Source organism: Varroa jacobsoni, unplaced genomic scaffold (genome assembly GCF_002532875.2).
Source record: "Varroa jacobsoni isolate VJ856 unplaced genomic scaffold, vjacob_1.0 scaffold_1264, whole genome shotgun sequence".
Taxonomy (NCBI): domain Eukaryota; kingdom Metazoa; phylum Arthropoda; class Arachnida; order Mesostigmata; family Varroidae; genus Varroa; species Varroa jacobsoni.
This window is the reverse complement of record NW_019214166.1, coordinates 62,462-85,286: the sequence shown is the minus strand read 5'-3', so window position 1 is coordinate 85,286 and position 22,825 is coordinate 62,462. Positions and strand designations below refer to the sequence as shown.

The 22,825-nt window shown below is 45.9% G+C and overlaps 1 protein-coding gene across 3 annotated transcripts in view; it reads right to left on the bottom strand.

Annotated features, from left to right (window-relative positions):
• Window positions 1-22,825, bottom strand: part of LOC111268211 (uncharacterized) — a 157,945-nt gene that overhangs the window by 96,935 nt on the left and 38,185 nt on the right. For all 3 annotated transcript variants that reach the window (XR_002685072.2, XM_022847041.2, XM_022847038.2), the window contains one exon: window positions 8,627-8,783. Coding sequence is in view for 2 of the 3 variants with exons in the window: in XM_022847038.2 (XP_022702773.1) it covers window positions 8,627-8,783 (157 nt within the window). In the remaining variant the exon portion in view is untranslated. The remainder of the gene's footprint in view (window positions 1-8,626; window positions 8,784-22,825) is intronic.

Here is a 22,825-nt window from a genome sequence, read left to right as displayed (position 1 = left end):
CATTGTGACTCAGTACCCCAAAGCAAACGTTCGTCCAAACAACTATTACTATCTGATATTCAAGCCGCTGCTGTCATTTACATGGCCATCGCGTCCGCAGTCGGACTGCTGTGATCTATGTAGTTCATCAATGCTGTGTGTACTTTCCAGAAGCAGCTTCGTCTTTACCGAAGAAATCAGGCACAATTGTTTGCTTTTATTGTAAGAAACTGCACTAACCACGAAAATAGATTATCTTCTATATTGGTTTTTTATTTGTCCGAAAACGGAGAGAACGCCGTACCGATATTTTTTCAGGAGAAAAGGAAAACGGGGAAAAGTTAACTTTAACCAGTAAAGTGCTGGGTAGATTTCAGTGGATAGCTAAATATTGAACCGATATCAACGTCCCAGTGAGAACAGTTGTAGCTCTAACTCTAAAATTATGATATTCTTTGCTGTTATGTACTTATTTCGGGTATTCTCTAAGCATATTGCGTTTGCACCTGCTTAAACGGAGCACAACTTAGAAACTTTTGTGTTCTTTTTGCTTCAGTATATCATAGAGTTGTTTCGGTACCTGTCCTCAAGTCTGTATGTGGGCAGTGATTCTTTCGCTATACGTATATCTCTTACGACACGATGGTCGCTGGTTTCATAGTCAGGGTCATGACATAGGGCGGGTTGATTACCGTTTGCTTCACTAGCCTATTGTGCATTCACGGGCTATGAGAGGGTCTCTTACGCAAAAGTTCTGGCACTGTCTCGTAGCGGAAAATAGCTTGCTGTCCAGGCCCTGTGGAGCGTACTATTTCACTCAGACATTGGCGGCTCGATTTTGACCGTCTACAAGCCAGTGGGATGGCTGCTTTGCTGACTGACTAGCCCGCACGCGGGAGGTCCTTTCACGTCTTGCGCCACATAAACGTATCCCACCTGCTTCTCTTTAATCTCTTCCGACCTTTTTCTGTGCCTTGGATAAGATTTGGGCAACCGTCCACGAGACTTACCGCATTTACATACGTTGCCACTGGAGACGGTTGTGGGTATCTACCTACGTTAGTTCTGTTTGCAGTTCGCCAAGGAAACGCCGCAAGGACAACGTCGAGGTTATGGGTAAAGCCTACGTCGTTCTTAGCAACTAGCTCGACTCAGTTTCGTTCTGCTTCGTCAGTGAAGACTGTCTTACGATGGACTGATAACCCATTTTGTCGTACAATTGGGCAAGCAAAGAGTCGGCCGCGCAGATGGTATCTCAGGAGACGGGAGATGACCTGCAGCTAGTGTCGCAGTCGCTTGAATCCTTCACTTGCCCAGATCTTTAGGGTTTAATAGGGAGTAAAGTAGGACAAAAGATGTCGCTAGTTAGGCGAGCTCCAGTCGTGGCATAGCGAAATCCAATTCTTCAAGCAACGAATACCTGCTGCTTGCGTACACTTCATTGTCCTGTCCCGACCCCCTTGTAAACAAATCGGGTGCAAACGGGGGATGCAGCTATTTAAAGACAAGTTATTCGTCGTGGCTTACCCATTACGCTTACGGCAGCGTCGTTTCTGAAGACGCTGCGTCCAGAAAGTATAGTTTCTGGAAGCAAACAGCGCTTGCGAAAGCCACCTGCATTACATGTAGTCACCTTCCGGGCACACATCCCGGATTTGAATAGCTGCCACGGAATCCATTCGATTGCACAAGCTCCATTGCAGCCGTCACTTTTCTTGACCCTCTACTTCTTCCAACATCAGCCACGGCCCTCACAAGCATTCTGATTAAGCTTGCTGTTGTCGTTGTTATTGTCGTCCTTACTATTGTCTAGGCCGCCATCGGCGTAGCCGTCACAGTAAGATGGGGTCTATGGTTATCACCCTTCTATGAACGAAACGGCGACTCGACTCACAGACGTTCAAGCTGCGTTTGTAGAAGCAGTTGCTAGCACCAGTAATACTGCATAGTCCTTTGGAGAAGCGAAGGCACTACTTATCGATAAGTGGCAGCGTGTATTCCTTTCAAAGACTGTTCAGCGTGAAGGCGTAAAGCCCTGGGGCGTCAGAAGTGGTATGTTGCCAGAGCCTAAAACGAAGCAGTCACTTCCCATTTTTCAGTTTTCGCCTTGACATGTCAATCCCGTCGCGGAGTTAGCGGTGCCATGTGTTCGGGGGTGGCCAACGGGAAGAAGGCGGTAACATAAAAATGAAAAAACTACCAGCTGCCCGGGGCATTCGCACAGCAGGCAACGTTTTGGCTATTCGTCACCCGACTTCGTTTAGTATGAGTCTGCGAACTATGCTTATTTTATATAAGCTCGCGATTAAATGTAAGTCAACTAATATTTGACGAGTATTTAGCTGGCAAGGCGTCACACACTGCGGTTATATATAGATTGCTTCGCATGTATTCTGTACGGAGCTTTCAATGCTTGCCAGTTGGCTCAGTCAATCAAATTATAAATATCATAATTTTACTAAATAATTGAGAAATAAAACAGCTCACGTTGCTCGAGCGCGCATACCTAATAGAGCCTGATCGTCGCACAGACGCAATACATAATATGCGTGGCATTAAGCACAACCAGACAAAGGCAAATATTGTCTAATGGCGACGAGGGCAATCATCACAAATATGAAAATGATACCATAATCTTTACTACAATACCGTTCTACACATGTATTCAACGAGTGAACAACATCCGAGTAACCTTTCAGGGCTGAGATGATTTCCAGGTCGTGCATCGGTAAGTAGATATGACATTTATAATTTATCGTAGACGGCCTAGCAGAAACATCTAAGCATAACCATCTTCGGCGTCAGTGCAGCATCCAACACCGACATCAGTGCATCTCCGGTGCGCACCTACACGTATAGTATCCGTTCTGCTAGTACAAAGAACACGCCTGACCATAATCTATAATGCAATATTAGCATCATGTTGTGATAGCTTGACACAGGTGCTCTACACCCGTTCCTCTGCTTATCGTCCGTCTCCCGACTTCCGTCTCTCACGCAGACTTATGTTTTCCCTGAATACTGTAAATGTTACCTTACAGCTTATTTTTCCTTGATACTGCTCTGCCCTCTATTGTTACCTAGTTAGACCTTACCACCGACTAGAACACTGCCGCCATATTCTCATATGCTACTTGCCTTTGTTGGCTAGCTGGCCTAGCTGCGTGCTTGTTGGACCCCAGCGCTATTGTACCCCACCAACTTGCAACGCTGCCCTGAACCAGCAGCAGTCTCTCCTAGCTTTTCAGCTGCGGGCTCCTGGCGGCTCTTTTACCAGCAATAACTCCTGAAGCAGAATCATTTTATTACATTATCGCCTCGCCGGCAAGGCAACAAGAGCGAGGCCAGGCTGTTAATCATCGCTTCAATAAAAGCTTCGCTCTTTTTTCTGCTGAGGCAGCCCAGGCCTTAAGCCGGCTCATTGTTGTTTCTGCCCGCGCGCTGTTGGTATTACCAGAACCGACGTCACCACCGTCCGATCCACGTCTGCGTCTGCTTCAGTTAGTCCGACACATCGGGTCGGGAAGGCGTCGGAACCTTTTCCTCTTATCCTGTTCCTTCCAGAGGGATGGAGCTATAAATATATAGGCAAATATCAGCCATCTATCTGTTCGGAACAACGAGATAGATACTGCCGCGTGTTACTGTAAAGCCTTACTGCAGGACCGCCTTATCCTGCCGATGTTGTACTTTGTTCACAGTCGATTCGTAGTTCGTAGCTGAACGTATAACGCGTTCGTAGCGTAACGAATAACGAGCGGGCAAACCGAAGGTTTGTTGGCTCATCGTCCTTGTGCCTTATATTCACTCCGCGTACGCTGTTCGGTATCGGAAACATATCATTGTCATTATTCATGAACAAACTATTTGTTCTCATTTGATTCCATTTTATTAGCCTTAGTCAGGTTGAGGAGTCCTTGAGCTTGAATAAATACATAGGACACGTTTGAAGAGATCGCATACAAACAGAAGCAGCTATTCTTCATATTTCTATATTTTCATTTATCATTTGCTGCCATTTATTATTAGGCTGATGCATACTAACGCTCAACGTAACACAGCCTTTTTAAGCACGTAAAACTGCGCCGGCCAAGCACCTGCTTAGCCAGAACAAATTCAGGACGATAATTTTTGTGCCTACAAGACGCCGGGTTGATCATCCTGCATGTAAAACGACATCACCATATCTAAAGGAGTCGTCTAGAAAGTAATTTGAATCTCTTCCTCACAGCTGTATTAACATAAGGTAAAGCCAAATATTCATCGCATGCCCTCAAGAAAGCATCCAAGAAGCCGAAGTCCAAGCAAGAGGAGTTTAACTTCGCGGAGTCGCATTTTACCTTGATATAGCAAATTAATCTACGAATGAATCGCGGCTACGCGAAATTACGGATACTGATTTTTATCGAAAACTTCACATATAGAAGACAGCAAACTCCGTTGGTTAAGGCGGTCCCGTTTCACGCTACCCTTTGGTCCCGTCTAGCAAACAACTTGAACGTTACCAGCCCTTCTCGTGGCTTGGCACATTTGCTCCCATGAATTGAAAATCATGCTGTCTTCTTTTCACCGCTACCGACGAGCACGGAGGTCGGAGCCGCAGATCAAAAAGATCAACACCTTTAGAAAGGGCTTCTCGTCCTGGACCGTTGAACGTAGGCCCTTCCTAACGTGTACCTTTTCTTTCCCTCACATGAGTCGAAGAGATGATCCATACAGGTCATGGGAAGCAGGTAGAGCAAATCCCTCAAGCATAGCCCTTTCCTAAGTAACACTCCTTTTTGCTATTTTCGGGGAGGTTATCGCCTTCTAATTGGTTGAACGTTATGACTGCCTCGATCCAGGTCGGAGGTCCATTGCTACGAAAGGTCAACGGAAACCTTTTCACAGTACATCGTTCACTTTAAGGTAGAGAACTCCTCATGGCCATCCAAATAAAAAACAATGTATTAGCCACGAACGTTCACATAACTACCCGTTCTTAGATCATACAATTCCGTCCGTTATCAATACGATTTACTTCTTGGTTAAATGTCTCGGCATGGTCTGCACGGCATGTTAATGACTAATAAATCTAATGCCAGCGCTTACCCTTCTAATTAACCTAGTAGTTTTCTTACCAAAGTGTTAGTATATGATTCATGATTAAGAAAACAATGGAAATTATTTCGTACAATGATTATACTCTTAATTTAAAAAGAAAAGTCACTTTTACGTAGTAGGTTGTAGGTAGTAGACCTAGCAGACACTTAGCCAATTATTGTTGTTTCAAACATTTATCAAAGTATATAACAGATCCTTCCGATTTATATACCCCTAAAAAGCTTACTTCTAACTTCCTAATTCCCGCAGATCATTGACTTCCTGGTTCCCAGCAGATCTCTTGCCAAGTTAATCGATAAAGGGATTTGCGACAGACTCCAGTTAAGCAAATTACTGGCTATAGTCGGTCCTACATCACTTCCGACGGCATTCAATACTTTTGACAGTTTCCATCTCTATAGTTGGGTAACCTTTGGAGTTTGTGAGACGTTGTAGCCTTATATTACGTTGTGAACGTGCGGTCGGGGCAGCGGATGTTACTCAAGCACACACCTGACGAAAGGGTTTTTGTTTAGGAAAAAGTGTCTGCTTAAGCAAGCAATGTCTGCTAAAGCAAAGGACGGCCAGACAGCGAAAAATAACGGGGCTTCGTCCGCTTGTCTTGTCGACTGGTTAGCTGGCTGACTCTTGCTGCCCCTGTTCCTCACTAAAGATCAGTCCTCATTTTAAAAGACTTCCGTCCTTTTATTGAGTCTCATACGCACGCTCCCATTCTATGCCAGCAGCAGAGGCATAAGACGTCGTTCGAGAATGATAAAGCTTTTTATGTGTCAGTACAGTAGATGCCATAGCAGACCGAGAAGTGGAGAGGCAGTGGTCACAGCAGTGAAAACTACAATTCTCTGTCTTAAGCTTAAAGGTTGAAGACGCAATTTGCGCAATGCAGGAAGTGTAGAGACGTCATGTGCGAGCGGACGTCGATGGGAGGAAAGCGGCCAGAGCTGACGCTAAGCAAAAAAAAAGAACAACTCCTTATGTGTTAGTAAAAGCAGGTAAAAGGGCTAAAGAGCCACAATTCAGAAAATTGATCGTCCGATTAGCGGCTTGATTCGATTTAAGCATAACGACGTTTTCCGTGTTTCCGGTATCCAGGTTGCCGTAGTGGGTGAGGGAGCACGCCATATTATTCGTACGGTAGCGCATACCTGATAACATATAAACAAATATAGATACATATGTGAGACGAATTTGCACGTAGACACGATAAACAAGCTCTGTATGCCCAATCATTACAAGAATGACTTTGGGTCGTTTTTGTTAATTGGTTCCAATGCACACAACATGTGCATGAAACTTGTGAATATCTTCCGCTTAAATGTGACAGTTTCAAGCATGCTCATTTTTAGACAAATTAACATCACGAAAGAACTGTAATTATTTAGTTTTGGTTGCGTGACTTTCTGATCACCCTGTTATGTTTTTTCGTTTACCCATAACAGGTTATGACGGGTTACACGGCCGTCAGACCGGTACGAAATTCTCTAATTATAGATGAAACAAAAAAATACGTGAAATAACACTTGCCTAACATATGGTACAAGATATAGCCCAACATGGTTAGAAGGACTGATGCATAAGTGAAGGTTTGCACAAACTGTCTCTCTACCGTCAGGATATTGAAGCTGCTGTGCATGGTATCGACGTGACTATGCGCACATGCAGATCCTGCGGTCTATACAGGCCTTGTTTTCAATAGGGCGCTAGTTGAAGAAACGGCGGCGACGACAGGCAAGGTTGGACAAACAAGCACACAGGCAGGCAAATCTATCGAAGGACCTACCGACTACTTCAACTTCTGCGGGTTTGCTTGCAGCTGAAGGAGCTCGGAACAATGGAACAAACAAGAGTGCTGGCATTGACCAAGGAATGCATACGTATGCGAGTGAGTTCAGTCATGCCATGTTGGGCTAACTCGATTGGGTCACAGTCGCGACAACAGTCAACGGTAGTAGGAGCCAACTGTGGCGACGCCAGTAAGCAGTAACATAAGATGTGCTGCAAACACGCACGTTGCGACTTCATTGCTTCGCTACTCTTGTCATTTCCTCCTTTCCTTTTTTTCTCCCTCTTTCCCAATTTCATCCTGGCACTTACCAGCAGCGGCCTTCGTTGCGTTCCGCGGCATTATTCGTTTGGAAACGAACGTCCGCAGTTAAACGCTCGTTTCCTTTCCAGCCAACGCAGTGCAGCATACGTATTGGTCAGAGGTTGGCACAGCGCAACGGTTTGTGCGTACGACGTCCTTCTGCGCCCATTTCGTCTGTTTCTACAGGTCTATAGATCTGAAGCAACCTCGGCAGTGAGGCAGAACCGCCCGGAGCAATTGCTATTTTGCAAAATGCGCGCGAGAGAGCAAAAGAAAACGGCGCAGAAATGTACTTAACCAGACGGGAATGCTTCCCGGGAAACGCACTTCTACCTGGCATATACTGGTTGGCACATTAAGCAAGGCCGATGGTTAGGGCTACACGGACGGTAGAAGACCTAGAACAAGAGGCCGTGTGCTCGCAGGGGCTACCACGCACAAACGTGACAGTTGACAAGCGCCCGCCTGCCACAATGCAAGGTAGCGTGGCTCACTGGGCCTACAGCCTTGTTATGGTTGTTCCACGTCGTCGCCGTGCCGTTCACGCTTTGCGATGACGTGCTGGCATGAGTTTGTACAAGTCGATAGATAAGCGGAGCAGCTTAAAAAGAAAAGGCGGATGAGACGAAACGCGTTTCGGTGTAATCAAGGAAAGCACTTCACAGGGCATGAGGTAGGGAGTTGGAACCGAGGCTGCCTGTGGGTAACGCCGCAGACGCTAGATATTCCGACGGTAATGATCCTAGAGCAACTTCTGCGGCTTAAAGCTCGCAAGGAATTACAAGGACAAAATTTGTTTGTTTTACTTCGAGGCGATGGTGTACTAAACGAATCGAAGTATTTATTCGTAAGTGAAAGTTGGGCGGATTTGATGGGTGGCTGCTACTTTGATTTGAAGAAGATTTGAAAGATGACAACTAAAATGATTAAAATTCTTACGAGGTTGTTTGCCGATTCTAATAAATAACACCTTGATTAGCATGGGGAGACCACGGCGAAGAATAATAGAGAGTTGGAATGACAGTACTATAGTGAAGGACATGTTCCATAAAAAAAAAAAAACAGGATTCAAGGTAAGCGGTGCTTTACTTATAACGGGGTAAATTCCGTTCACCTTAGGCAATGACCCGGCTTTATTGTGACATTGAACGTTTGCTAAATGTTATCGCTGGGACGGATTTAGTTCGTAGAGGGCAAAACCTCTGAATGACATGCCCAGCAAGGGCACCAGTTAGACGCCCCTCGCCATCAACATGCACCACTCCAAATATTTTAATTATTATTCAACCTTAATTTTGACTAGTGTCTCAAATCACTACGGTATCCTTGTCTTCTTATTATTCCCGATATACGTTACAAGATATTGGAAGAATTAAGTCTGTGTGATTTCACCCACGGTAAACAGCATGTAGCCTGTCGGACACCACGAGTATCGAAAATTACGGGGACGGAACTTACGAATTGTAGAGAAGGAACTTGTCATGTCGCCGTTCCCGACATTGGCCATGCTTGCTAAGCGCGTTCCGAGTGATGATAATCGGGTCCTGGTAGGATTTTTGAAACCATTCTCCACGCATGCTCTCCGGAAACTCGCACGAAGCCCAAACGAGCCCTTCTAAAAAGCAAAGTACACAAATAAAACGTGTTAAGCAATAGAGAGAAGCCGTCTATGCCACTGGATGCAATCCTATTAACCTGTTTGAAATTCTGTTAATCTACTTTCGGCAATTTCTTGTCTCTTATTACATGTCGTCTCATTTACAAACGGACTCAAAAAATATGTTACTACAAATGTATATATATATATATATATATATATATATGTGTGTGTGTTCTTAATAAATAACCACAAATGGATGCATAGCTTTTGACAACGTCTTGAAGCATCTGTAGAAGTGCACCTATTAGTAGATCCCACTCAGCAGATCTGAGTATTATGTAGGAGTTCTTATTTGTAATGAATTTCTTCTTCATGAATAACTTCACACTTTTGATAACAACAGCAGCGACAAGGATGAGAGAATTTAGGAAAAAAAAAAGGCTGAAACTCCTTTCAGCGTCAATAATCCTTCGGAGACTTATTGCTCGTCACGGCGATCAAAATTTGCAATTATAATGCCAAACAGAGACTGCATGTATTCGTTGTGTCCGTGTCGCACGACCTCTTCTACTTCTATCGAATTTGTGACCACTCCATTATTTATATCACCCCTCCCCTTCCTCACGTGACGCCATTTTCACATGCGGTAGCAACATTGAGATTGGCCTCGCCGCACGCTATCATTAACCGCATCACCGTATAATATCATTAGTGAATATATAATCACATAAAATAATGAGCTCAAAGTGGAAACGCAGCACGACGAAAAGTAAAAAGCGACAATGGACATTGTCTAGATTGCATGTACTGTCATTGGGTTGTAATTTACGGACTTACTCCTATACTCCATATTCGCTGGTATAAAGTCGTTCAAAGTTAACGGATACAAACCCGTTCCTGTGTCCGTACATAGCCCATTTCTTTCTTGAGAAAGAATGCCTTGCTCATAGCGAAAGAATGAGCTGCCCCTTTGCGGGTAGCTGGTTATGCCCACTTTGAAAGAGCGCAGGCGGAGTGGGGACGAATACGCGTCCCTGTTTCTCTTGCGGCAGGTCAGTGGTTTCCAGGCGATGGTTATAATATTTCACGCAGCAGGCAGCAGCGAAACAGTTGGACGCGCCTGAATCTCTTTTGTTATCTGCTGTTCCCACCACTAGCGGTGCTCCGTATACCGTCTTACGTGCGCATGTGTGTATATTTGGGTGTGTGCATATGTATATGTCATACGGGGCAACCGATCATCGTGTCACATTCCAGCCCATTTCCGTGTTTCCATAATGTTCCACGGCTGCTACGGTCTCTAGCGTCGGTTGATGGTGGTCACTCAGCCGGTGTCAGGCAACGTGGTCACGTCATTGATGCACATATGCATATGTGCCACATAATCTTGCATTCGGTGGTCTTTTAGGTATCGCTGTTGTTGGTGTTCGTAGCAGTAGCAAGTGGTGGTAATAACTCAGCGACGTATTTGCAGTATACATTCAAAAAGTTGTGCGTGGCAGAAACTAGGGGGGCCGCCGCCAGAGACGGTTTCAGTAACCATTGCCAACTGCTATTTACCAAACGACTACCTAGTGCATATGTAACAGGGCATGTCGCAAAAAAAGGTATAAGTTGTAACACCACGTAAGATAACCATGTCAAATGAACGAGACCTATTACCCTTCTGTAAAGCTAGTGAAGCCAGTTAAGCTTGGCAGCTTAGCTCACAACTCGATCCTTCACTTCGCTTTAGACCTGTCTAGTCACTATCATTCCAGTAATGTTCAGGGATCCTAATTCGCGATTCCATTTACTAAACAGCTAAGCAAGGCTGCACCCAAAATGTCGGACCAAGCAGTGATCAGGAACAACGCGGAGTAGGAACAGGCTGGAAGTTGCGCCCACGTGCAAGCAGTGCTACGTTTTTGTTATTACTGTTACGACTGGTTGCTCCGGTACGCCTGCCAGAGAGAATCCTACAACATTGCTCTCAGACTATTACTTGGACTAGAGCCCAGGGGCGGCGACTTGGCTAGCGGACCCGTCCAGCTCGACGTGGTCCTATTTTGCGTGATGTCCGTCGACGGGCTGTCGTTCCATTGCCTTTACTCGCAGCAAGGTCCCCCACCATCGGAAGCCCTTGGAGGTTCTCGATGGTAACGTTACCGCAACAGCTGTCGCAACTAAAGCTATTTTGTTACTTATGGGTTATCGAACGGAACAGAGTTGGAGCTCAGCTTTTTGCACCATCGTCTAGCCGTATCACACTGCCCACAGAGCACACTCTGTTACCTAGGGTGACGGGGCCAGCAACACAGAACGGTACTACCACAACGGCGTGTTATTCTCTACTATTCAATTCCATATCTAAAAAAAAAACGTGTCATGATACAACAGGCTGCACGGAACTGGCAGCCTGACCATGTCTGGCTTGAGTGCCTGCCATAACATATCTTCAAATGTCTTGCGAATGTTTGTACTATTAATGAGGTTGTGCTAATATGCTTTGACGCCGGCTGTCATTCGCGTGAATCATTTCTTCTTGCTTAAGAAAGTCCGTAACATCGTATACCGTATATAAGGAGTTTTGCTTTTGATCGCTTGATTTTTTTTATTTTGCCTGTAACGCAGGTGACAGCAATTTGACCGAATTCTATTATCATAGGAAGAACGCAAGCCGACATATTCGTTTTATTTGTTTTAGTCTTTAGTAGTTTAGCCTAACCATCCTACTATTAAAGCATTGCATCGTACTGTACTTTGGCTGCCTCATTAGATAGATACTGCAAGGATCTAACTAGTCCTACAGGTATTACGATGATCAGATATATTCACTGATTTAATCAGCTTTCTACAAAAATGCATGTATTCCTTTTGAGCATCTGATGTTCTTTACACCAAGTAGCATATGATTCAATGGCAGGTATAGATAGCACAGTGATTGCCATAAATTCTCAACACGCGTAGCCATATAGAAATCGTATTGTTTTTCCCTCGTCCAACGACCGTTACGAGCATTAACCTACTTTCGCGTCTTGGTAGTACTCGACTCCGCGTAGTGAAAGCAGAAGAGCGTCGGCCACTTCTGCTCGTAAACCGCCACAAATTCACCAACCTGCTATACCTTTCTACGCCATACCAATTGAGATACCTATCTATCCTTAATGGAGAGGTTTGTCTGGCCGACTTTGCCAACGCAGAAGCAGAGCTAAAGGGTAGCTGGCCGCTGGTGACCGCCGAGAGGACCTGCCGTGGAATTGATAACGAGCAATTTGGCCTTTTCGCTCTCTTTCCCTCATTTTCGCCTCTTTCTCCTGAACTATCTGAGGGCCTACCGGCATCGTTGTTGGTCGGCTGAGGCAACTTGTCGAGTCGTTAAGACCAAGCGGCTTCTATAGGCCGCCTCCGGCGGCAGCGGCTCACATCGAAGTCAACAACTTCAGTGGTGATGGCGTGGACGGGTGTTGGGTAGTCTTCGCCCACAGTGAAGACCGGCCGGTGATAGGACACTGACTGAATTGGAAATCGCTACCAAAGAAGCAGCAAAAGCTGCAGCGATCGCAGGGTTCCTTCGTGTAGTTCTCTGGGCCAGGAATAGTCTAAGGTTATCTTACATACGGTGGGCGTCCTGACATGAGGGGCTTGTCATAACGGAAGGTTTCTATGTTCAAGGCTTCGAAAAAAGAAAGGTGAGAAAAGCTAAGTGGCACTAAACGCGCCATGTTTCTGGGTTGGTTACTAGTAGGAGTTTTGTAGCTTCGCTTTCTTTCAGCTTTTTACTTCCTTGGCCGTTTTCTTTACACGATAGGTAAGGTCCCGATGTCTTCGCTTGGGACAATACAAGACCCTACTTTTTGCTTTCCCCATTTACGTCGGGCTCCCACTTTGAGGCCGGCAAGCGATGTAGGGGGAACGTAGAGACGGGAGATGTTTGTACCAGCTTTAACGCCGAGGTTAAGCACTTCGCACCCGTCGGTCACGTTGTTACAGTCAAAAGCCAAGTGCTTGTGCCGCTAAAGGCCTGTTTTTACCTCTGACGTTAACCCGAAAACGCCAAGCACTTCTTCACGCAGCCACACAGCCTTTTCGATCATTTTCACTAGCAGCAATACGCTATGCAAGATAATAAAGTTAGTCGATGAATATCAGCGCCACCGATCAATGCATTTTTTTAGGAATCTTTTTCTCTTTACCCACCCATTCTTCCTACTGAACAGAGCGACTATGGGGACTAGTAATATGATGTCCGAGGGGCCTTGCGAACAGTTTGTACAATTTCGAGTACGCGGACAACGTACTGGAACAACGGAAACAGTTAACAAGGTACAGAAGAACGTTAGAAACTTCACCTTCAACATTTATCACGTACATTTATTATAGATACAATAGCAAACTTAATAAATCTTTCGCTTACATCAAACCATTGATTTGTCATTTGCCAGACAAGCGTGGATACGATAATTAATGCCAAATCTGCCTTCGTTAGCAGATAATGAAAATACACGTTCACGGTCATATCTCCCGATCTGCAATACCGATTCGACTTCGTCAAACCCAATGCTGTAAGCCAAGTGCGCTCAGTAGTTTTTCAGTAATTCTCATATATTCTTCTTCTTATTTTGTAAAGCCATTTTGTAAAACCATTAATGCTAATTAAATTTCAAATCTTTAATAGGCCCTGTATCTTAAGACGTTCCTGCAAATTTCAATCGAATATGAGAAAAATATACATGCAAAACACCAAAGAGCTGTTTTTACAGCGTGCGCTGCTGCGCCTGTTTATGATCCTGTTTGTTAGTCCTTCTAGAGTAGCGTACGTTAGGTTTGAAACGAGAGTTCGGATTAGACCCAGCCTACACAGCTGTGCATAAACGTACGCGCACGTTTGTCGAACTTCTGCAAAGTGCATAGTTTCGAAAAAAAAAAATGAAAGAGCTTACTTAAGAGGACGAAAGCGTACTTAGAGAAGTGTAGAGGAAAAGTCATAAATTAGCTACCTTGTTCCTCTGCAGTAGGTAGATATGTTTTTCGTCTTAGAAAAATAAGTTTTATGCTTCGTTCCGGCAATTAAGCAAAGCCCGGAAGAGCGGCTAAGTTCATAAGATATGAAGCTATGAGAAGATGCGGAGATGTACAAATTAATACCTACTGGTTATGACTGTATTAGCTAGGCATTGTTGTACAGTTCTATGTTACGTGCGTCACTGGAATCTGATAAAGCCTTGCGAGCGTTAAGTATTACATATAGATATCCAGCTGTGGCATGAGTAAACGAACAATTGAAGCACGCAGACAAAAAATACGCTAGGAATGTTCTCTGTACGCCTAATGCAATCATCCTACGTAATTACGTATGGATAGTTATGCGAAGTAGATTCAGACGTGGATCGTTACATTGCTTGCAAAACGTGTCTTCGTATTTGCTTCACCGCAATATACTTTCCCCATCAATCCTTCTCCTGTTTCATTATCCTATTTCATTTTTTCCCCATCCGACGTAACAGAGATCCAAAAAACTTTAACATCCCATATCTCGTAATGTAAATCCGGATTGAAATGGAACAGTCGGTGTGAAAATGGAATCACATAAACTACGATGCGACGAATGGCAGGGGTCGTATATAGCTTTAGAACAAGTTGCCTACGTTCAACGTTACTCACCCGTTGATCCGCCTCTGACTGCTTCGTCTGCCGCTTTCGTATCTAGCAACGGTGCCTCCCTCTGCTGTTTTCGCTTTCTGTTCATTTTTATTATTCGTTCTTTGTCGTACAATGTCGTGTTCAGGTGTGCAGTCAGGCTCTTAGCTGGCCATTCGGTACACGGTGCTATCGGGTGTAAATGTAAGCCGAAAAACAAAAACAAATAACAGGTATAGAACTGGAAACGATTTTCGATTCAGGAGAAAGCCAAATTCGAGCAAAGTTTAGTTGGAGAAGGAATGCAGGCTCTGCGCGCGGACTCACCTCTGGTCACCATATCCGAATAACGTGTTTCTTTCTGCAAGCGATTCTCAACCCCTACTGCCGCTATCTATACCATCTAGCTCCAGAACTATGTTAGAAACAAAAGTACGTAGGGTGGTTCCGAATTTTTAACATCGTGTCTAAGTTGACCTACGTTCCAGTTAGCTTTTGCCGTTGTTATTATTGTCGGACTAAAATTTGTTCAGTTCTCATTTCTCCTTGTTCCAGCCCATGATTCCAACGTCATTTCTAGTGCCTCTGCTTCTTGCTTGCCACTCCCAAATGCACGCTGCGTGCTGGTTTGCCGCCGCATACTAACCATTGCATGTTGTCACTTCCGTTACTATCCCTATTACACGTTATAACGACAACGACGAATGGACGAGTCCTCATTACTGCTGCCGGTAGCTAGAGGAAACATGCTTTCGTGCCTGGAGTATTGCTTCCTTTAAAAGTTCGGGGTATATGAAGCATTTCATTCTCCGTTTTGCGCTACCGCGTCACCAGATGCAGCCAAAATGCGTTATGGAAGCTACACCTATTCGCAGCCTTTCAGTTGTCCAGGTACTGAGAAAAAGAAAAACAAGACGACGAGCAAAAGACCAGCTTCAAGACAGATGCACAGAAGAATGCTTCATACAGTAGCAACTAGCAGACGTCATTCGACCATGCTTTGCGCTACCTCTCGTAGAGTGTCCGTCTAAGTATTATAAAAAATAGTGTTCTTCCGCCTGCTATTTTCACGCATGGGTAACATCTATCGAACTATATAACGACTCAGCATAATGGAAGGACATCTCGAACAAGGGCAGTACCAGCTTCTAGTAAAAGGGTGTATCTAACGAGAAGCAGCGATTACCTATGGCTCGTATATGCTTGTATGTACACATGCGCCATATGGTTAAGGTTGCTAGCTGAAAACAAAAGCAACATTTATCCAGTAGCGCTACCCTTTATAGTATTAAAAAGAGGCACGCGACTCAAGGAGATATTGTGGCGGGTTGAAAAAAATGGGAATACTATGCCGTCATGTATCACCCAGTGAGGCAGTCGACAGTTGGAAAGCCTATAATTATCGCTCACCTTGCCTCACCATGCATTTCTCTGCATTGTAACTTTCTAGCGGTTGGTCCTCGGAACATCCACTTACACAACGAAATTGCTATGGCTGGTGTAGAAACCTTTGGTCCTGTCTCACCCCGAACCTTAAGTCAGCCATTCTTTGCAGCCCCCCGCCTATACTTTCTTTTCCTTGTTTATTTCACTAACACCGATTCGCTGCTGCATTGAGCGTTGACGACAGCCAGGAAAAGGCGACGTTCTTGTAGCATCGTCGAGACAGCAGCAGCGACAAAAGGGGCATAGAAGGCTCCGATAGAGTCTCTGTCTTGTTCATGTCTTTTACACCAAAACTCCCGCTTTGCTCCTCTTATAGATCCCCTTTCTGCCCCCGTCTCTAACTGTATGCTAATATTTGCTGGGCCGCAACTAGCCAGCTGTTCAGCGTCTGCCCTCTTTGGCTCCCACGAGAAAAGCCACGACTCGGGGAAAAAACACTGCCACGTCACGTTATTATATTATACGTAGTTGCAACGGCGGCCGCATATACGACGCGCATGTACGTGGCATAGCAAACCATAGACAACTGGAGCCTTTATTCTTGTATCAGCCAACGAAGATCGAATGGAGATTTAAGCACAGTACGAAAACGACGGGAGTATCGATAAAAGATTGCCTGATTTGTCGCTAATTGAGAAGTTGGGGGATTGCACCGGTCGTACAGGGAGTGGGAGATTTAAACTGACCAGTCTAGTTGTTGACCTAAAGCATGTGGCACATCGACGAAGCTGGGCCAAACACGTCTGCCAAAGTACCACGAGTCATGAGTACCACCTCGGCAATCGGGGAGCAAAAGAAAAAGGCCGCTGAATGGGATGATGAAACGAAAGGTCGGGACTGGCAAATGCTAGTGGACGTCAGAGAAATAAGAAGGAAATTCCGTGTGAGAAAGAGGAAGAGAGGACTGTGTGAACGATAACGAGCAGCAAAAGTGAATCAAACGAATTGTACTTGAAGTTGCAGCACCGTCAACATAGGAAGCGCACTCTTCCGGTAACGTTGCTGCGGCCGACTACGGCTTCATTCTCATCGTAGGACTCAAACAGTGCACGCACACACGCCAAGCACAAGGACGTCAAACGAGGCTGCGGTATGGCGGAAAACCCTCTTGTCTGTGGAATCGTTTGTTAGATTGGTGGGCCCTGGAATCAGAGGGGCTTCTGCGCCAGGGATACGTCAGGTTGCCGGTACCATGAGTTCCTTCACCGCGCAGACGCTACCAGCACTCGTAGCCCTTAGTAATAGTAGTTGAAATGCAGCGAATGATAAGCGGAAGACAACCATAGAGCTTAGCGGAAAGCGGAGATGGAAAAAAAGAAGAAAGAGCAGACGAACACAGCAACCGCAATGAAGACAAGTAGAACAAAAAGGAAACTGAAGACGACGAAAGCGCGGTAAAGAAGACGCAAACGAACGAATGGACTAAGGCGCACCCAGACACGAAGATGAACACAGGTAAACAGAAACTCAAATAAGCACATAGACAAGAGCACATCACAGTAGGGGGTACGCGTAAAACTCGAATGGGGCTTAAATGAGAGGCGGAGGTTCTGGCTGCATTTCTCGTCATAGGCGGCGTCCGTGTCGTTGCGTTCGCCGACATAGTCGTCCCTGAGCCTCACGAATATGGCCACCTTATCTTATTAACTCGAAGGTCGCCCAAAATGAGATCTTTAGTGCAGAACAGGGGATGAACGCAGACCCAAGTTGGGACATAACATGGGAAAGGTATCGAAACCTAGCCAGAGTTAGTTCTAGAGAGCCCGCGTGCCCAAGAACTGGAGTAGCAGACGACCGAAACTAGCTCCACTGACTCAGCTTTCTACTACGAGTCTGTTCCACAACCACTGGGCCGTGTAACGGGCACGATCGGGCGACTGATGGAACTTAGAAATAGACGTAGTGCCATTTGTAGAAACAGCGGCGGCGAAGACGACAGCACCAATTAAGACATACGCGCAAAGACGCACTACGACGACGTCCAACCCTATTTTGCTGGCCGTACACTATGCGAGACTGGTAGCAGCCGCGACGGCTCACACCGTATAAAAGAGCCGTAAATGAAAAAAAAGGGCGAGGAGGAAAAGATGCGCGAATGCAACGACAAGCCATAATCGCATATATTAGACGATACGCATTTGATGCGCGTATTAATCCATATTCATCTAGCACATTGGTAAAAAAATTTCGATAACATCAACAAACGCCCTTTTGTATTGCATTGTGCACACGGAACTTATTTAATCCTTTATTAAAGAATCGTGCGTATATGTGCAGCTTGACATCCTTGTAGTGAAGTTTGCCAGAATTGATAGGTAAAGTAAATACACACGTAACGTGGCCGTCAATAACAGAAAGACTCATTGACACGTGCGTATATGTTATGGAATCTCTACGTAAAGATCATTCGCCGACTGTTTACACAGCCACTAGCATCTGCGCGTCAAGTCGTACCTTTGCGCGTTTCAAAAAAGAACCGCGCAAATTGAGGAGTACTTTTCGAAAAAAACGTCCGTTCGCTCTATCGTGATGATCCTCAGCGTTATTAAAATTACTTTCGTCATAGGCTATCGCTGATGTCGGGCCTGAATCAGCAATTGCAAAAAAAAGAAAAATCAATTTCTGATGGAAAAAAATAGGCAAAAAATGACTCCCAGTAAACATTCGCCCGGCGCAGCAACGCACACAGAGATACTTTTACGCGTCTAGTTTGAATAGGCAAAAATACGAAATAGCAAAAAAGGCTATACAGCAGTTGATCAATCACGAACTCGACCCGACCTTGGGTAGGGCTCGTCAGCCTAATCTGAACAAACGGCCGCAAGAGGGAAAGTTAAAGTCGGCAAGAAAGGGCATCGATGCAAGCCACAGCTGTCACCAGTTATAAATCACGTCAGTCGATCATTGCTTTGCTGTGATCCTTTGTAGGTTTACGTCCTGTGTTGGTTTGGTGCTGACCGAGCCTGCGTCAGTTACCATCGCAGCTCGTTTCTGTCAGTCGCGGCTCTGGTCGCGATAACCACCGCGGTTCTAGTGGCAATGATTCAAAGTGTGGGAACGGTGTTGGTGCTACAGAAGTAACATGATCCTAGTGGATTTAGGGTGCCGGTGGAAACGAATATGGAGACTTGACGAAGAGGAGGCGTCGACATTAACGCCGTTATCGGGTAGCCCCCAAGGACGCACACACTCCAGCACGACCTTACTCGCTACCCCACTAGTGCTGCCGTCCTAGTTCCGCCTTTTTTCGTCGTGCGCCATAACATTCTGGAAAGCTGCGAGGCCATGTAGTGTTCAAAAGAGGGAGTCAGCGAGGAAGAGACAAATTCGGCCTACGACTACTGGATACGACGGGGCCGTCGTCACAGCTAGAACTAGGGAGACAGGACGGTGTACAGTAAAAAGGGACATGTTGGACTGCATGCCGGAACATTTGGGCGATTTCGCCTCGTAGGGGACTCACAGACGAACATTCCAGTCGTGCTACGTCGGCAGCACTAGCGGCAGCTCTGTGGCTGGCTTACAGGCGCTAGGGGCAAGCTCTCTTAGCGGTTTCCATTCCGGTCCGCCTGCAGACGATGGAACCGCCGACATTGCTTCCATTACAGCTGTTGTTCGCCTTCGCCAGACACCCTCACATTTGGCTACTACCAACAAACCGATACACCCTTTGAGAGTCCAATGCTGACACAATCTGTAGTAAGTAGCTTGCTATACGGACTCTGCTTTGGTCACACCGTTGTCTCATTGCTGGTAAGCCAGTAAAGCAGGAGGGAGCGAGCAGCCCATCGAACTACCGAGCTAGACCTCGCAGACCAACTCAGGTCAGAAAGCGGACCGACCGACCAACAAAGCCATAGGTCATAAGGTGCCCATACCTCTCCATCGAGATTTCATCCGTGTGTCCTCTCCATTCTCCACAAATCTTTCCTTTCGAGATCTTCTCTATCGGCACAAGTCTGCCCTAAACAGCAGGTTATACCGTCCTATATTGGGCAGCCGAAACAGCAGTACCAACGGAGGCACCCGACATCAGCTGCACTATAGGATGCTACTGCAGGGCATAGGTTTCACCAGGGTAAATGAAGGAACAAAATAGCGGAGTCAACCCTGCTGCGAGCAGCCGGAGAAATTGAAAGAGAGACAGCGTGAGGGAAAAAGATGCTCGATACAGGGTGAGCAGCGATATGGTGTGAAGGCAACAAAGCCGTATACGCAGGATGGATAGGGCCAACCAGGACCATAAATAAAAGCCACGGCGGCGACAGCGATAGAAGCATTGGCGTCTGTGTCGTCGAGGCGCGGGTGAAAGCGGGCAGTACAGATGTTTCTGCTTTCTGGAAAAAGAGCGAAGGAACTCAAGAGAAGGAACAGGCCTAGCTAGCTAGCTAGCTATTTGGCTGGTAAAGCGTAGCACGCAAAACCAAAGATGACTCAACGGCCCAAGAGGGCGCAAGCAGCAGGCCGAAGAAATAGCGACAGAAAGAACGCCGCAAAGATGGACCAGCAAGAACAACAGCAGAAGTGGTAGTGGGGAAATGGCAGCGTGTGTTGATGGTACTTCTAGCGAATGGTGCTGCAGGCAAGGCAATAATCAAAGGCAAAGGGTGAAAAGACGAGGCGGGCTGCATCTGAGGTGTAGGATGAGAGTTCACTTTCATTTCTGCTACTGACGCAAACTGCTCGAATGGGAAACAATACGAACCGCTCATCATTGCACCGAGACCCAGCCCGGGAGGAGAAGATAGGCATTCACTCGATCTGGATGTCCCATCCCTCGACTGGCTTCTTATTCCGCCGTTGTCATGAGCAAACAATATGTATACAGATATTAATATATATTAATATCCTTTGTAAATGAGGCGCATAATATCCAATTACGAGCAGTAAGCTTGGAAAATATGCGACTTTCAGCTTTTCTCGGTCAAAATATAGATAGGGTTCCTTATAGTAACAATGTAACTGTCATTTTCGTCAATTATAACGAAGTTGGTATATTGTTCAATACTAGCCAATTACTATTCAAATACTTCAAATTAACATCTCAGTCCGTGTTAAATTTTGGATCTAAAGTTTTTTCCATTGAGAAAATCTTATAGATCTCAATGGGCAGATGTCGATTCATCAACGTTTAGGTCTGGCTGAAATTCCAGGCAGCAGAGTTGTTGTTCTTGCCTCTGCGTCGGACTCTTAATGATACAGCGGCCATGGGTACGGCGTCCCAAACGGCATCGTGATCACCCGATTTCTCTTCACTTCATCCAAACGCACTTCTTTCGAAGAACGACATATCACTGTGCGAATACGAGAGGCTTTCCATTACCTACATTTTCTATATTAGTGTGCTGCTCAGATGTTCATCGGCTATGACCAGCAAATCTTTCGCGCTTCTCGTTCCCACTGGGGCCGAAATGTAGGTGCATAGGTTGGCCCCATTGCCTCACTGGGTTGCTGTACCACAACCTGACAGCGTGGGCGCATCAGCACTAGTATCATCAACATCAAACTTCCTCAACTTTGCTATCTACTACTGATACGACATGGATCTTGCAATTGGAAAGATTGCGTATGGACGAGAAAGAGAAGGAGGAGGAGGCTTGAACGAGCGACAGGTCATTTAGAAATTTCTTTTTATCCCCTGCTTCTCACGAACATTCCCTGTCTAGCTTTCTTTTTCTCTTCTGCTTTTTACAAAACATATTGTCTGACGTCAGCGTAGGTTAGGGATGTAGTCTGAACGAGTAGTGGTCGCGATACCGTCTTCCTGCCAATCCACTTCAATCACCCACACGACCATGAGGACAACGCACACCGTGACGCACTTACCTCCAGCATTCCCTCACAAACTCACATGTAAAAGGAAGATTCTACAGCGAAATGTGACTGATGGGGGGCGGATGTGCTCGACGGTACAACCGTGCAACAAACGCTCAAGGTGATGGACAACGAGACTAGCGTTGTGACGACACTACCCATCAATAGAATACTACTTAGACTACCATTTTTCTTACCACTAGTACTCTCTATAGGTCTAGTGTTCTATTATGATCAGCCAAGTCAACGTGTAAACAATCGCCTATAAGTAGGAGATCTCTACAAAAGCATCGTCGTAAAATGCCGTTGTTGACCCCAATCTGCGGGTACCTATTTTGCCCCGCCTGTGCTCCTAGCTTCTGCGCATGTGCCGCGTCAAAGCAGCACTACACTCTACCGCCACCACTACTACTACTACTACTGTTACCCAGCCCTTTAGCAGAAAGGACCTATAAATCAGGCAGGATGGCAGGCACCACAGACGCCTTCGGACGATGAAGGAAAGTAAGACGTGAGGCCGCTTACTCCTTCTGCATTCGTTTGCCAACTTTACAACAAGCGCCAAATGCGTCCAGGCACGGACCTTTGTGAGCTCCCCGCTCCTCGTGTAGGTGCGTGAGCCTTGGTCGGTAATTCGCAAATTCGGAAACGATGGTTCGTGCTCACAAACAGGAATGCATCTAGATGCTGGCACAGCCGCCAGCACTGTCATCACCTACCCAAGGTGAACCCGTATTGCGGCGAGACGCATTTGTATTGTTACGCGCTTGGCATCGTTGCACTTGCGTCGATTACTCGGTGTTCCATATGGTACTAACGGTGGTTCACATCAGCCCTATTGCGTTAAAACCTATCCCATTTCCATCACAATTAAACAAGCTCTCCATCTCACAGTTCGAAAATATCTGTTCCTGCCCTCTTTTCAGGAACGCAGGAGACCGCAAACTATAGGCTCTGGCTCTCTGGTCCTCTTCATTCGGCCACCCTTAGGGTTCGCCCCGCTCTCCGACAGTACAAAATCAGCAACCGCGGCTTCACATGGAGCATAGGCCCTCGTAGGCGTAGTGAATGGTGAGTTGTTCGTGTTCAGGGCCTGCAATCCGCTTGTCCCTCTTGCCCTCTTTGCCGGATTTGTCCCGGTGCTGAGCCTGACTCTTTCCTCAGTATGGTATAAACCT